Below are 14,442 nucleotides of genomic sequence, written 5' to 3' on the forward strand. Positions count from 1 at the left end.
ACCTTTACAGAACAGGCTGCAAGGCCAGGCCTGTGGGCAGAACCTGGGGGACAAACTGTTCATCCATGGCACGTTGCTGGTTCCCAGATGGGGAGGAAGGAGCTCCAGGGTCATTTTCCTCTGTGTCCTCCATGACCAGCAGCTCCCTTTCCTTGGCACAGGCTCCATAGCAGTGCTCCCCTTGAGGGACCCTTGCAAGGGGCCCCAGCCTTTCATCTGGGTTAACACATCTGAGCTGGTCTGTCAGGCCAGTCACCACAGACTGGGAGAGCTGGAGGTCACAGACCTTCACCTGTCTCACCGCTGGGTTGGTGATTTAGGAGCATATGGCAGAGTTTTGTGCCCTGGCCCCCTTTAGCTGAAAGGGGACCTGGGTGGGCTCACCACAGCTGCTCACCACTGTGCTCTGGGTTTGTGCCCCTGAAACCAAGGATTCAGTTGGGCAGAGGAGGGTTTGAAATGCCCAGGTCTCATTCCAGTGCATGTTCAAGTTATGATGCTGATTGATTTGATGTGCAAAGCATTTTTAGACAAATAAATAAAAAAGAACAGGCACTATTTTCTAACAAGTAATGTCATTTAATGAATGATACACTCTAGAAAATAGAAACTACCCAGATGCTGGTTGGTTGGTCTGTTTGGGGCTGGGAGAAGGCCCTTGCTTGGACGTACAACACCTTCTTGGGATTCTTTTGTCAGCATTTGTAGTTGCTGGAAACAAGGAAACGTCCACAGATTGAAAGAGACACTAAAGGAGCAATTGTTTTCTAAAATGTGGGAAGAGTCCAGGATGCCTTCCCACTCTGTGTCATTGGGCAAGTGGCACGAGGGCTCAGAGCTCACCAACACCTTTAGAGACAATCCATACCTAAAAGGGACAGACTCAGCCGACGGGACCTAGCACAGTCCAGTCCTCTAAAATCACCGGAGACCTCGCACTTTGCACAACATCTGTGGGCTCTGGTGCTACTGCACTGCTCTCTGGGTGCTTTTCTGCATGTGTTGTGTCTCTTCCCTCAAGGTCTGGCTGCTAATTCCAGGGAATATGCTTTTCAGAATGTCACAGTAGACCATGTACAGCTCTGGGTCTATTTTGGGCTTGGGCAGGGAGCGGGAGTTGCAGGCCTGCTCGGTGGCTGGCTGCTGTGGCCAGTAGACATCGCTGAAGAGGGCAGTGAGGATCTTGTGGGCAGCCTTGTAAGGGTCGTCCTCAAACTGCACCATGGCCTTGAGCTCCGTCAGGGTGTAGCCGTTGTACCTCTTGCTGTCCTCGGCCAGGGGCTGCACCGTCTCACCAATGTGTCTCACCTTCCACTTCAGGCATTTCAGGTCTTCCTTTACATCCTCTAGCTCTTTCTCCATGGCTTGGAATTCCTGTGTGGTTACAAATCTCCTGCCAAGGAAAGAAGTGGCAGAGACAGGGTGGAGTTCAGAGGCTTGGAGGAGTGGGGTCAGCCCAGCTTGCCTGGGGTCGGAGCAGACAGTGGAGGTTTGGGAGGGACATCCTGGCCACGTCGCTGAGCACCATCCCCTGCTCTGCTCTGTCAGGCTCCAAGTGACAGCAGAGCTTCTCTCTGCTGGTACAAGGGAAAGTTGTGCTGCCTCGTTTGGAAGGAAAGGAGGCACCTGAAAACTGTGCCCTGTTGGAGGAGCTGAGGTTGATGACCTGGCCCAGGTCTGTCATTGGGTCTGGAGGAGCTACATGGGTGTTTGGGGAACAGGGCATTTTGCTTCCTGGATAACAGGGTTTAGTGGAAGAACAGGGTGGTTACTGGAAAACAAACACTGGGGACATCTGAATCATAAAGATATTTAATTTTTTTTATGGGGGGTTCTTAATGATTCTATACCAACATGGGTCATTTGAGGACTTAGACACCTGTTTGGTCTGGATACATACCTCTCATGATCAGGATCTTCCAGATCTGATTCAAATCCCTTTCCTGTATTCTTTAATTCACTTCTAGAATAGCCAGGAGCCTGGGAACTCTCTTCAGGAGTTGTTGTTGCTGGAGGCCTTGTGCTTGTCCTGGTTGGGGTCAGTGTGTGATCTGAAGCTGAAGCTTGTACGTTTTGTGCTGTGTGAGGACAGAAGGTAGAGAAGGAAGCTGTGTTGATCCCTGGGCTGACTGGAGAGGAGTCAGAGTATTGCTGTGGCTTGGCTGAGCTGGGTGTTAGATTGAGCCTGAGGCTGGCTGGGCAAGATGCTGGAATAGTCCTTGCTCCGAGTGGGCTGGAACACGATATTGCTAAATTTGTATCTCTTTGCTCAAGTGGTTGAGGGTTTGGTGATTCCCCTGGGGCCAATCTAGTGATGGAGGTGATGTCCAGCAGGGTTTGATCCTGAACCATGGAGATCTGGCTGGTTGGTTCTGATGAAAGTGAAGAGCTGCTTGATGTGTTGCTGGAAGAGCTTGACGTAGCGAATGGGGGTATTTTCTGAGCATTATGATCACTCCTGTTCCTCTGCGGGCTAGTGACACTTAGAGCTGGGTGTTGTGAAGCCCTGAAGAAAGACAAACACACACTTTTTCCTCTGGACTGTGCTAAAGGCTTATAAGACAATTTTAGGCCTGTTTTGGGACAATTTTAAGCCTGTTTCCCACAACTGAATCTCCCCATAGGCTGATTTGCCTCTCGTGTCTCTATAAAACCCTCTGCTTCTCATGATCAAGGGCAAAGCATCTGAGAATAAGGCACATAAATTCAGGACCAGCTCCTCCCTGCTGCCAACTGAGCACTTGTCAGCTATCCTCAGTGTGAGGATCAGTGGAACATCCACGTTCTCCTCCCCAAAAGTCACACAGCTCAGCGAGAACCAAGGATTTGGTGCTGGGGAAGGACAGGAAGGGATGAAAGCTACTGGCATAATGACTGTGAGAACACAAAAACCTGGCTGCAGGTGGCTACAGCACTTGTCCCTGACCATCCTGCCCACTGTGAAGACCTGCCTTCCTTCCGTGGGCCCTCATGCTTCAGCCTCCTGGCAGCGCTGCTTGGGAACTCGGGGAATTAGGGGATGGCTAAATTTTTCTTAGTTTGTCAATCCTGATGGCAAGAGAGGAAGATGTTCCACCCTAGTGGCCTGGAACTGTGCTGAAAGGTAGGGAATGCAGCTAGAAATGCCTTGACCTTGAAGGGGAACACAAAGGCAACCAGAGTGCAGATCATGGTTCAGGATTTCTAACAGCCAAAGGACATGACAAACTTTCGTAGTGATGCCAGGGACCAGCTGAGTCTTTCTGTGCATCTGGTGAATTCTTGTGGTGGAAGACAGCAGCAAATCCTGGTCTGGATGGGATGTATGAGGTCCTGTCCTGTCAGCACCAGGGGCCTGAATTAGCTACACAATCACTTCTCCACCTCCCTGCACCTTTCTCAGTGTTGGATGCAATTAAACACCAAATATTTAAGGTTCTAAAGAGTATGTCTCACACCTCTGGGCTTCAATAGGGTTAATTTGCTAAATCACAGCTTAATTATCAGGTTTAAATCAAATTTAAAGGTTTTATAATTGGAAATGCAGACAGTTACAGAGCTACTGCATAAAAACAAAGCCAAAAAGGAATCATAAAATGGGTTATATAATGGGCAGGAGGGAAAACGAGCACACACATGTCCCAGGGAGCACCTGGGAATGCCTTGCCTTCTTAACCCGGCTGAACAGGGCTGGAAAGCCAGAATTGCCAAGTGGGTATGAGAAAAAGCTTTTTCACCCTGAGGGTATTCAGACAGTGGGATAGAGGCCAGGAGAGGTATTGGGATCTCCATCTTTGGACATGTTCAAATCTCAACTGGACAATGAATGAAGCAGCCTGATCCAACCTGGACATTCTGGGAGCACAGGACTGGAGCCCTCTGGGGTCCCTGTCCACACTGTGTTATTCTGTGGCTCTGCCTAACTATGAAAAGAATTTATTCCTCCCCCAGTTCCCCTTTCTCCTCTCACTTTTCTCCCCTCTGGGTCCCACCTCACCATCCTTCTCTCCCTCTGGAGCCTCTGGGCTGTCCCTTTTCCCACTGACTTTATAGTGCCTGTTGCAGGAGAGTCCCTCATGAATGAAAAGGTTTTTACAGGAAAACCAGAGTTATTTGGCTCAGAGGGATTGCTGCCCCTTCCTTGCATAAGTCAGGGTTGGTAGCTCAGGCTTTGGACCTCTTGGGAGACAAGAGACAACCACACTTTAAGGCAATTAAAACAAAAATGCATTTTTGTTGTTAAAATTACATATATTTATCCTCAAATATCCCATGGTGTAAAACTATCTGAACCTAACCTGAGAACAGTCCCTACCTCCATTCCAGGGGGAAATAGAATATGCACAATGAAAGGCTATTTGGGTGCAGATACAGTCTGAAAGACTTTGTTTCACATGTTAGCAGTGTGGGACAGGGTTGGCTTTTGAAGGGGGGTGGTGGTTTGGGGAGTTTTTTTGCATAAATCCAGGATTAGCTGTTGGAGATGAAGCATTTATTGAAAGATGCAATTTAAAAGAGTGACAGAAAGCACTTTTCATAACTAATCCCACTGAAATTTATATAAGAAGCCTTTCAATTCACCTGTGCACTGGAGGAAACAAAAATGTATTATAAACTGTCAGCTTATTTTGCTTCCCTTTTCCACCCCTTAGTTTTCACTGGCTGCCATGCTCCACCATGGGACTGCATTCACTTTTATCATCATCCTTACTTCAGAAGCAGAAAAACTGGTAGCTCAAGAAGCAATGTTAAAGCAAAATGTCAGTCTGGATGTTAGCAGAGGTAAATGAGGACAGAACTGAGACCTTTAGCTTTGGAATTTCCTAGTGGGCAAGGCTTTGCCTGCAGACAGGAACGAGATTCCCACTGCTGTCAGTGCAGCAAGGCTGGATCTTCGACCCGTAACCATGGTGCTTTATCAGAGGGGATTTTTCCCCACCTGTTTTTTAATGTGGTGAATCACTACGAACTGAATAAATTACAGCAAGAATTGCAAGACCTGGAGTTGGAATCAATGCTGACATGAAATAGGCAGCTGATTGCAGCTGTCAGGTACCTCCACAAGGAGAAACCTTGGCTCAACTTTGAGCGACACTTCAAATGCGTCAAGCCCTTGTTGTCTGCCGCCTCCCAGCCTGTGCTGCTCAGCATATAAAGCATGTTCCCCGTTGTCACAGTGACCTTGGCTGCCGTCTGTGCCTTGCCCTCTCCAGCTCAGCTGGTGCTATAGAATTTTTGGAGACATTTGAAAGTTGCCTGCACATCCAGCACCACTTTGCTTCCGTGGCGCTTGCGACTGAGGGAAAAAAAAACCCCAGTGGTTATTCTTTGTTTTTTATGAATCATTTCCACCATGCTTTAAACCTAGAGTTCTTCTGATGAACTTGTCTGAATAGAAAAAAATTACACTATGCTTTAGAGTGAAGCACTGAAGGGCTGGTTGCATAAATCTCACTGTAGACAGCCGGGGTGGGAGGATGGTAGAGGAGCTGTGGGATGGGCCCAGGGGAAATGCCTACAAGGTGATGACATGAGAATAAAACTATTTTTTTCAAGGCCTCCTCTTTGTCAGGTGACCCTTCTGAAATGCCCACGCTGCCAAAACAGTGATATATTATTTCTTTAACACTGAATTAATTTTGAATAATCTTTCAGTTTTCTACAAGAGAAGCTGGTGTCCTGAACTCTGGGTTTATCTGCCTCAAATAACACCAAGGCTTTTAGCCACAGACAGTAAGAATTTGCTGTTTCCTGCTCAGCTGTTGCTCTTCTGGGCTATTTATCTCTTCTTTGGCTTTGCCACCACACCTGCCCCTCCTTGTCCTTTGTGATATTTCTACTGCCTCTCTCTTGCCCCTTGTTTTACATTTACCATCTGTACCTCTCCCACCTGCCCTGTGGGATCCAGGCTCCTCATATTAATGCCTCATGGTGGGAGAACTCTGGAAGAAAGGATGGAAGTGGCATGGACATACAGATGTCTGAAATCAGGGACTATTGCTGTCTGGAGCCTAATAACAGTGAGCATTTCTTGCTAATAAGTAACTGTGCAACAACAACAACAGAATCCTGATGTGAAACTTCTCCTTCTGTATTTCTGTGCAGTGGCTGGAGCATTGAGATCTCCCAGCCCTGCACTTCTGAAAGAAAAAGTTGAGACCTCCAAGTTCAAAAATGACAGCAAATAGGCTTTAAAAGTGTCTGGAAACGCTAAATTTGGTATGTCCGGGGCATCAGATGTATAGGGGCCAGTGCCATATGTTTGCACAGGAAGGCAGCTTGGGGAGAGCAGAGGAAGCCAAGTTATAGTTAGAGCTCCCTGGTGCTGCTCTCAGCCCAGCTCAGGTAAGTTTGAACCCTGCTAAAGGGGTTTAAAGTCAATAAAATAATTTTCTTTTTAACCCTGTTAGAAGAAAATTATAGTTTAGTGATGGATATTAAATGATTTAATGTAGAATTATCAAGACTGAATAATTGCATTGTCCTGATTGAGGCGCCTCTGGAATCAAGCTTCTGATGGAATTTATAATTTAAGGCCGCTTCTCAAAACGGAGAGCTCAGTCTTGCCAACAGAGGAACCTGATATCCTGCCCTGGCATAAGGCCCTTTGTGCTACCTGTGCTCCCACAGTGCTGTAGGGCTGCTCAAAAACCTTTAATATTCTCTCTTCCAAAATCACCTGGCCAGGTAGTGTTTGTCTTCCACAGTCGCTCAGTCTTGTTCTCCTCTTTAAAGCTTTTGCTCTTTCACTCCTCAGCGACACTCCCCCAAGTCCTTTCCTCTCAACAAGGACAGATGCCCTGCTTTGTCTTCGTGGGAGGACAGAAAGATTCATGATGCCTGAGGATGAGCCAGTATTCCTTATCTACCGTTTGGTTCAGATTAGAACCTCCTCAGAGCGCTCCTGGGTGAGGGCAGCTGGCAGGTCCTGCTGGGAATGAGGTGCTGGTTGAGGTGAGCAGCAGGAATAACTCCAGGTGGTGCCTCCTGGTGTCCTGCTGGCACAGGACCACCCCTTTGTGAAGTGTCCATGAAGTGCTCCCAGTGACCTGCTGGCATTTCCTCTGCTGGTGTCATGTGGCTGCTGGGTTGGTCTGTTCCTGGTGACGTGTCGCCTTCTCCCACACCACCCATGGGGTCAGTGTGACCTTGGTGGCTGCTCTGCCTTTAGCCAAGCCCTTCTCACGCCGTTCTCTCACCGTTCTCAATCCTCTGCTGGTCACGGGCCCCTGGCATGGGGAATGTGACAAGGACTGGGAGTGTGGGACCCTGGAACCAGCATCAAGAAGAATCCTGGGGTCAGGCACAGGCCAGTTATGGCTTGGTGGGCTTGCTCGAGGAAGGAGAGGTTCATGTGAGCATTGTGAAGCTTTGTGCCATCCCAAGCAGCAGTAACTAATGGTTTTTCCTCCCTAATAAGCATGGATAATGAGCATTTTGCAGCTTCTATTGGATTTGTAAGTAAACTGTGAACTGAGAGCACAGCTTCACTCCTGTCACTTCATTAATATTGATCTGATTTCATTACAGAAGGTAATGGATGTGAGGCTGAGCCTGATGGAATATTGAGGAATGGCCACTGTTCTTTAACCTGACTCGGGGCTTCTCGTTTGTGGTTTGCTTCCTCAGCACTGTTAGCACTCTATGGGATGAGCTCTGTGTCCTTTAACATTGAAACACCTGGGACAGCGCTGGGCATAGGTCCAGCAGAGCCCATTCCTTGGAACACCTATTGTCAAGACTTGTTATTTGTTCTTTGAAACAAAGACTTCTGGATAGGCTTCAATAATAAAATAAGCACATTTTAGCACCTGCCAGGAGCTTGGCAGGTGAGAAATTTTCTTGGGAAACATGACCCAGATCAATTTTGTACCAACAGATATTTTCAGGCCTGTGAGAATGAAGGATATGGATCTGCCTGTGGAAAGGTCCATGACTGACATGACATTTTCAAGGAGCAGGAGTTACCAAGTGAGCTGATGACAAACCGAGCTGGAGAGCAGTGCCAGCACTATCATGCCTGTGGGGACACCACCTGCAGTGACATGGGACAGGAGAGCTGTTCCAGCAGGTCGGGTGAGGGAGCAGGACCCTCAGGGGTTGGGGTTACAGACACCAAGCTTCCATGAGTATGTGGCTGAGATGTGCATCTCAGCAAGACAGAGGCAGCAAAATGCCATGAGGTTTCCAAATTTTAACAGCGCAGAGCCAGCAAGTCACTCTCCCAAGGCTCCCTCCTGCTGAATGAAGGATCACTTGCTTTCTTTCCAAGGAAATAGATGCATGAAACTGCACACATCTTTCCTGGAGAGTAAAGAAAAAGTATAGTATTCAGAGCAGGGCAGGAGCCGTGCTCCAATACTGCTCTGTACATTGAACCACTGATTCCCATAGCTTAAAGCAAGAGCTTTTGCAAACACTGAATAAAAGCACAGCAATTTCCAGAGAAAGTGCAAGAAATGGCATTAATTATACTAACGTTATTGTCTACCAAAGCTGCTTTCAATCATTTTTATATTCAATAGCATGCATCATCATGAATTGGTGATAAATATAGATGAAAAAAGGTAGTGATAATGAAAGTTATACAGGTGTAAATTAGAGCATATTTTTAAACTACTATGAAGTCACAGCTTCTTGAGATAACACAAAATTATAGGATATGTGCACATCCTAAATGGAATCCTGGAGAATTCTGTACTGTTCTTATGCTGGTTGGTTATCTCTTGGGCAATGCTGTCTGGGAAAGCAACAAACCTCTATTTCCATAGCTTCCTACTCCAAACCTCATTCTGAGCCCCGGGGAGCCAGCGTGGGGACAGTACAAGCCATTGTGTGCTGGACACATTCGAGCCATGGTCACTTACTATTTGGGGAGCAGCTATGGAGGCACTGTAACCTCAGGTCCCCAGCCTCAGCCCTCTCCTCCTCAGTCCTGGAAAAGAGAATATAGAAGTAGCACCTTTAACAAAACAAAGGCTGCTCCCAAAATATACACAAAGGAAGGGTCAAAACCAGTAAGAGTCCAACATACCTGGGCTCCTCCATCTATAGCCAGACCCACCACGGAGATCGTAATGGGCTCAGGAAGGACTTGGTTCCCCTGGCTTTGCCCCCCTTGGGGAAAGCTCATGTAAAGAGGCCATGGGGAATAGAAATGAGGGGCTCAGGGCTGCATCTCTCCACTCTTTCCCTCTTCAGGATGGATCTAAACACCAGGGACCAACAGCATTGTATGTGTGTGTTGGAAGTGGGGATGGTGCTACTGCTGCACCATTTTAGTGCCAGTCCATGTGATTTTCCAGGAGGAGCAGCTCTGTGGATAAAGCTTCCTGTGTTGCAGAATAAAGTACAGAACAAAGCCAAGGCAGGAGGTTGCACTCGTCCGTGTGCACTGATGAAAGGGGAATGGGAAGATTGGAAATATCAGTGTCTGTGTGAAGAGGAACTGACTCTGCCAATGGGAGGGACATTAGGTCAGCAACTGAAACCCTGTTCAGGTACTTGGGTGACCAAGGAGGAAATCAGAGCAAAAGGTTGGCATGTCTTTGGAAGGCATTGGTATGATCTGCACATCTGACTCAAGCACAATGGACTTAGAGGAAGCAAGCTGTGAGTATGATATGAAATGTGCAAAGAGGGAAAAAATAGCGTGTAAATGATGATTTGAAAAGTTCTGGTTCTCACAGTGTTGGGAATAGTCCTGATTTATTAGCTCTGCAATAGCTTTGGTCCTGCTGTCTGTTTCAAACTGCTCCTAGCACTTAAAACGACATTTTCTGTCCCTGCAGAGACATTTTGTCTGCACTGCTATCGATGGCAGTTTGAACTCAGCTCATTCCAGAATCTCACCAGTAGCATCTGCCTGCTTATGTTGGTGTTGCAGATCAGAGTAAGGGCCCAGTCAGCAAGAAAAATGTTGTGAAATCAGCTGCAGTGGCACAATGGGTGTTGATGGACAGCTGCAAACGCTGTGCTATGGATGGGTGAGCTGGGGGAGGTTGAATCTTCCAGATTTACTTGCTAAATATGTTGATTTAACAGCCCCTGGTAAGTGAGATTTGCTTCACAGGGGCACGAAGCTGGATAGCAGACTGGAGACAGGGCTGTGCTGATCTCTGGGGTCCCCTCATGGATAAGCCCCCGACCCGTCTCTGCAGTGGCCTCAGCTCCAGTGGGACTCTGCACCCCTGACCAGGCCTGGATGCCTGTCCAAAAGCTGCTCTTGTCCTCACTAAAAGAAGGCCATGGGTAATTCCAGTTTCCTCACATCACTTCACAAACTTTTCATTACTTGCCTGAGGCAGTGATGAGCTCTCCATGAGGATCTCACTTGGATTTGATTTCCACCCTTTCAGGCCCCCTATCCCCTAACCTCAGGCTTCAATCCTCATGAACCTTCACCCCACGCCCAGACATTCCCTTGTCCTCCCTGCAGCTATTCCTGTCGTCGTCCCTGCAGCTGTGCCCCTTGCCCAGGGGCTCCCTCTGCCCCACCAGCAGTTCCTGCCCTGCCCCCAGCAAAGCAAAGGAGCAGAGAGGAAACTTTGCATTCTTTACCTGAAAGCAAAATCCACCAGAATCCTGGGAGAAGGGAAAAGTCTGCTGGGGATGGTGGCTGAAAGGGGTTTTTTAATGTATGAAAAAAAGAAGGCAAGAAACTGAGAACAAACTTGGGGAAGGCACTGAGTATGGGTAAGCTGGCTGTGCTGGCCCTTGCCTGGATGGATGTGATGACAGTGTTGGTGGAGCCAGTTGTGTGAGCAGAATTCTTGTGAATGCATCTTAATTATTACACAGCCGTAGGGACAAAGCTGCTAAAGCAGCAGGGGAGAGCTGAAGCTGCTAAAGCAGCAGCTACTAACAGCTGGGCAGGGAAAGTGGAGAAGGTCTGTCACCATTCCTTCAGCTGGTTGTCACAGAGGTTATCAGACTCCATGGGAGAGAACAAAGAATCCCTGTCCCTTTGGCTTTTCTGGAGGGATCCTCAGAGCAGGAAGGAAGGAAGCAGAAGGGCAGTGAGGGTTCCTCCTCTCCTGGCTGGGGTAAACCAGACACAAGGGACTGTGCTCATGACCATGTGGGGCAAGAGTATTCATGTGAAACAGAGCAGAAAGAGAAACTGGGAGGGATGGAAGAGAGATACTTGTTATGAACTGACACACAATTAACTAAAAACCTGAAAAAGATGAGCAAAGGTATAGACAAATATTCATTTTGAAGGAAGACAAGAAAAAAGGAAGGAAAAACACTTAAAGGACAAAGACTGAAAGCTGACTTTGCAGATAATTCTGATAATTTTATAGAACACTTAAAGCATGAATAATACCTCCAAGTCTGTACAATTGACCTGTTTTTCTCAGAGTTACCCTGAGGGCTACTGTACTTATTGTATCTGAAGAGCTCTAGTATCTTTTGATTTCATGGTGTGAACTACAGAGTCTGTTTTGTCTGGACTTTTCGAAGTATCCCAGGTCCGGATAGGAAATAATTGCATGTAACACCATGAATCTTTGATTTTTCAGCATCTGCTTAAATGTTTTCCCAGGGATAGGAACAGTGAGATGCTTGGCTGGTGAGAGGCAGAGCCTTGGGGGGCAGGGAGGCAGAGGGTTTGGATGTGATCCTGTGAGACTGACTCAGGGCTGGATGACCCCATGTGCTGGCTAAGGTGGAGTCACAGCAGGCTGTGGAGCAGAGTTTGGAGTGTACACAGACATTCATGTGGTTTTAAAGGTCTTCCCTATGTTCTTCAGAGCAGAGGCTGCCCTTGGGATGTGGAGAGTGAAGTGAAGGAGCAGCAGGGACACAGAGGGTGAGGCTGCTGTGCAAGGGGAGGGGATGGGGAGCTGCTGGAGGGGGGATCAGCCCAGCAAACCATGGAATGATGTGGCTCATCCCCTGCACCTCCTGCACTGCCGGGGACAGGAGCACAGCTGTTCAGCTGGGAGCTCTCAAGGGACCATTTCAGCTCTTACATCTACGTTTCTAGCAAATCTTCTGCTGTTATATGCAGTTACGTGCAATTAAAAATAAGTGCAATACAATGATATATTTGAGGAAACACGTGCAAGATTAGCAGCATTTTACTGCCAGCACTTTTCATAAAGCTAATTTCTTCCCTGGGAGCAGGGGCCTGTGGAATAATATTCTGACAAAAAGGTTTTATCATGCAAAATGGGGCTGATACTTTCCTTCGTGAGTCCCAGATGATAAATGGAGCTGTTGGGAATAATGATAAAGCTTTAATTTTCAGCAGACATATAGGAAAGTGCCTGTTGGACAGGGTGTGTCCAGCACAGAGGTTGGATGTGTGTGGCCAAGGGGTGATGAGTGTGCACTGAGGCAAAGGAACAGGCAGAAAGGGTAAAGATATGTGCAAAGTAACTGGAAGGAAGAAAGGCTGGAGGGTTTTATTCATGAGGTATGAAAAGGAACATGGAGGTGGAGGAGTAGGAGGGAATGTGAAGTATCCCTGGGTATATGCACAGGAAGGAAAGAGGATTTATTTTATTTTCTATTTGTGCAAAGGCAGATGGGAGCTCGGGGAAGTTGTGTGGGACTGAGGGCACCCACAGCATGCAGCAACAGGGTGTTGCTAATGGACAGTCCCTGGACCCCCTGCAGCCAGAGCATTCCCAGGTCACAGCAGGGAAGCTGGGCATGAATATGATCACTTTAAAAATTAAAAATTTTGTATATTGCTGCACAGCTTTAAATCTCCAGAATGATCCCATGGTAACACTGTCTCTGGGCTTCCTATTATGTATTCAGATACAACAATTAAAATAATGCAATATAAAAAAAGAAAGTCATAATCATGAAGTTTGGGAACACCACATGCTTGAGCTGTGTGTGCCAAGTGTGTGTGGAAGGGCGGGGAGGAGGTGACCGAGGAGGGAATTGTTGGGGGTGGGATTGTGTCATATTGTGAGGGCAAGAGGAGCCCAAATCAAACCCACAGTACCCATGCGAGAGAAAGAGGTCACTGTCCTGTGGGCCATCCATGTATTTTACTATTTACTGTTCCAGAAAGGGCAGTAGTGGTACTTGAACAAGTTTCCCTAGCATTTCCCAATCTAACTCAAGACACTGTTCCTTCTAATTCTGCTGGGCTCTTATCTGCAATTCTTGCTTCGGTAATTTGTCTAGTTTCCCTCCCTGAGTGCTGATTTACCCTGAGGCACACACTGACCCCTTCCTCTTCACTGTGTCTGGGCTTTCTTTTCTCCCACAGAGAATATTTTAGAATTCACTGTCATGTCCAAATGTAAAATTAGGAAAATCATGGTTGTTTGCCTCATTTCTCTTTTCCTTCCAGACTGTCTGAAAGGTAGTGTGAAAACTTGGATGTTAGCAGGGGGATAACTGTAACAACAGAATAACAAACAAGATAACCAAGGAAAAGCAATAATCATGGAAGCTCTCTAGTTCTGCCCTCTCAGGAGAGCTCCTCACTCTGCTGCTGAAATGCTGATCATTCCAAACCTTCTGTCCCCTCAGAGCTTCCCAACCACTCTCTTCCACCACGGAGAAAGTGCCCCACTGGTCTGATGAACAGAGATGCATCCTGCTTATATTTTCTACCCCCAAAATATCTTTATATCACTTCAGCTCATAGGCTTTTGGTGAGGATTTTCTGTACTTCTCAGCTCTTCATCCTGTGAAGGTACATCACCCTGTGGAGCCCATCCCTGCTGTGTGAGCCCAGGAGCTGTGTGCTCTTCACAATCCACAGCTTTAAAAAAGCCTTAACTTTCTCACCAAAGAATGAGGGCAGCAGGTCCCTGGAGCAGCCACAGGGGTCAGCTACTGGGCAGAGTGACAGAGCATCTCTGGGCCTTGGGACCCACCAGGACTGCAGCCCAGCTATGATCCTGGTGGCAGTGTGGGTGGCACTGTGTGGGTGGCACTGTATGGGTGGCACTGTGTGGGTGGCACTGTGTGGGTGCAGTGCAGTGCAGTGTTCCTGCTGTGTTTGTGTGGATTTGCTCCAGAGGATGGGTTGTGCCAAGAAGCCAGGGATGGATTGTAGACATGTGACCGTGGGAGATGGCAACCCCAAAGTGTCCTGGTGGTGGCTGGAAAATGCCTCAGCAGCTGTTGGGATTACTGTTGGGATTATGTGCCTGTTGCACATGCTGAGAAAGGATGGATGTCACATTTGGTACACCCTGACAATTTTACCTTTCTAGAGAGGGAAAATCAGCTTACATTGGCAGCACAGCTTTTTGTGAATTGGGTGCATATTGTAAAAACTTTTAGTGAGTATAGGAGAAAGGATGGACACTGGGACATCACAAAATTTAAGAAAAAACAGATCAAGGAGGACCTTTTGCGTTTGCCTTTCACACATGACTTCTCCAGGTGTCTCAGAGACTTCACCCACTGAAGTGGGTGAGAGCCTGGATTTTCTGAAACCAGCAGAGTCCGTGGAAACCTCCCCTGATCGAGTGACTGGCT

At 47.5% G+C, this 14,442-nt stretch overlaps 2 protein-coding genes across 2 annotated transcripts in view; both read right to left on the reverse strand.

Annotated features, from left to right (window-relative positions):
- Nucleotides 1-604: 604 nt before the first annotated feature.
- Nucleotides 605-6,808, reverse strand: LOC138118719 (uncharacterized). The gene is made up of 3 exons (XM_069029885.1): nt 6,659-6,808; nt 1,901-2,506; nt 605-1,393 (listed from the first exon to the last, which is right to left on the reverse strand). Exons 2-3 carry the CDS (start codon nt 2,350-2,352, stop codon nt 967-969), a joined length of 879 nt encoding a protein of 292 aa, XP_068885986.1. The 5' UTR covers nt 2,353-2,506; nt 6,659-6,808; the 3' UTR covers nt 605-966.
- A 1,365-nt stretch (nt 6,809-8,173) lies between these two features.
- GSG1L (GSG1 like) overlaps nt 8,174-14,442 on the reverse strand; it is a 46,670-nt gene continuing 40,401 nt past the window's right edge. Inside the window, exons 6-7 of the mRNA XM_069029884.1 lie at nt 8,847-8,914; nt 8,174-8,283 (exon numbers count right to left, since the gene is read on the reverse strand). Coding sequence (XP_068885985.1) covers nt 8,174-8,283; nt 8,847-8,914 — 178 coding nt within the window. The remainder of the gene's footprint in view (nt 8,284-8,846; nt 8,915-14,442) is intronic.

This window comes from Aphelocoma coerulescens, chromosome 14, assembly GCF_041296385.1.
Source record: "Aphelocoma coerulescens isolate FSJ_1873_10779 chromosome 14, UR_Acoe_1.0, whole genome shotgun sequence".
Taxonomy (NCBI): Eukaryota; Metazoa; Chordata; class Aves; order Passeriformes; family Corvidae; genus Aphelocoma; species Aphelocoma coerulescens.

What these genes read in the sequence shown, in the direction of transcription:
- LOC138118719 (XM_069029885.1), bottom strand. Translation starts at nt 2,352, where the DNA reads ATGGTTCAGGATCAAACCCTGCTGGACATCACCTCCATCACTAGATTG. An exon ending in GAAGATCCTGATCATGAGAG is followed by an intron (nt 1,394 to 1,900) that starts GTATGTATCCAG and finishes TTTCCTTGGCAG; the next exon opens with GAGATTTGTAACCACACAGG.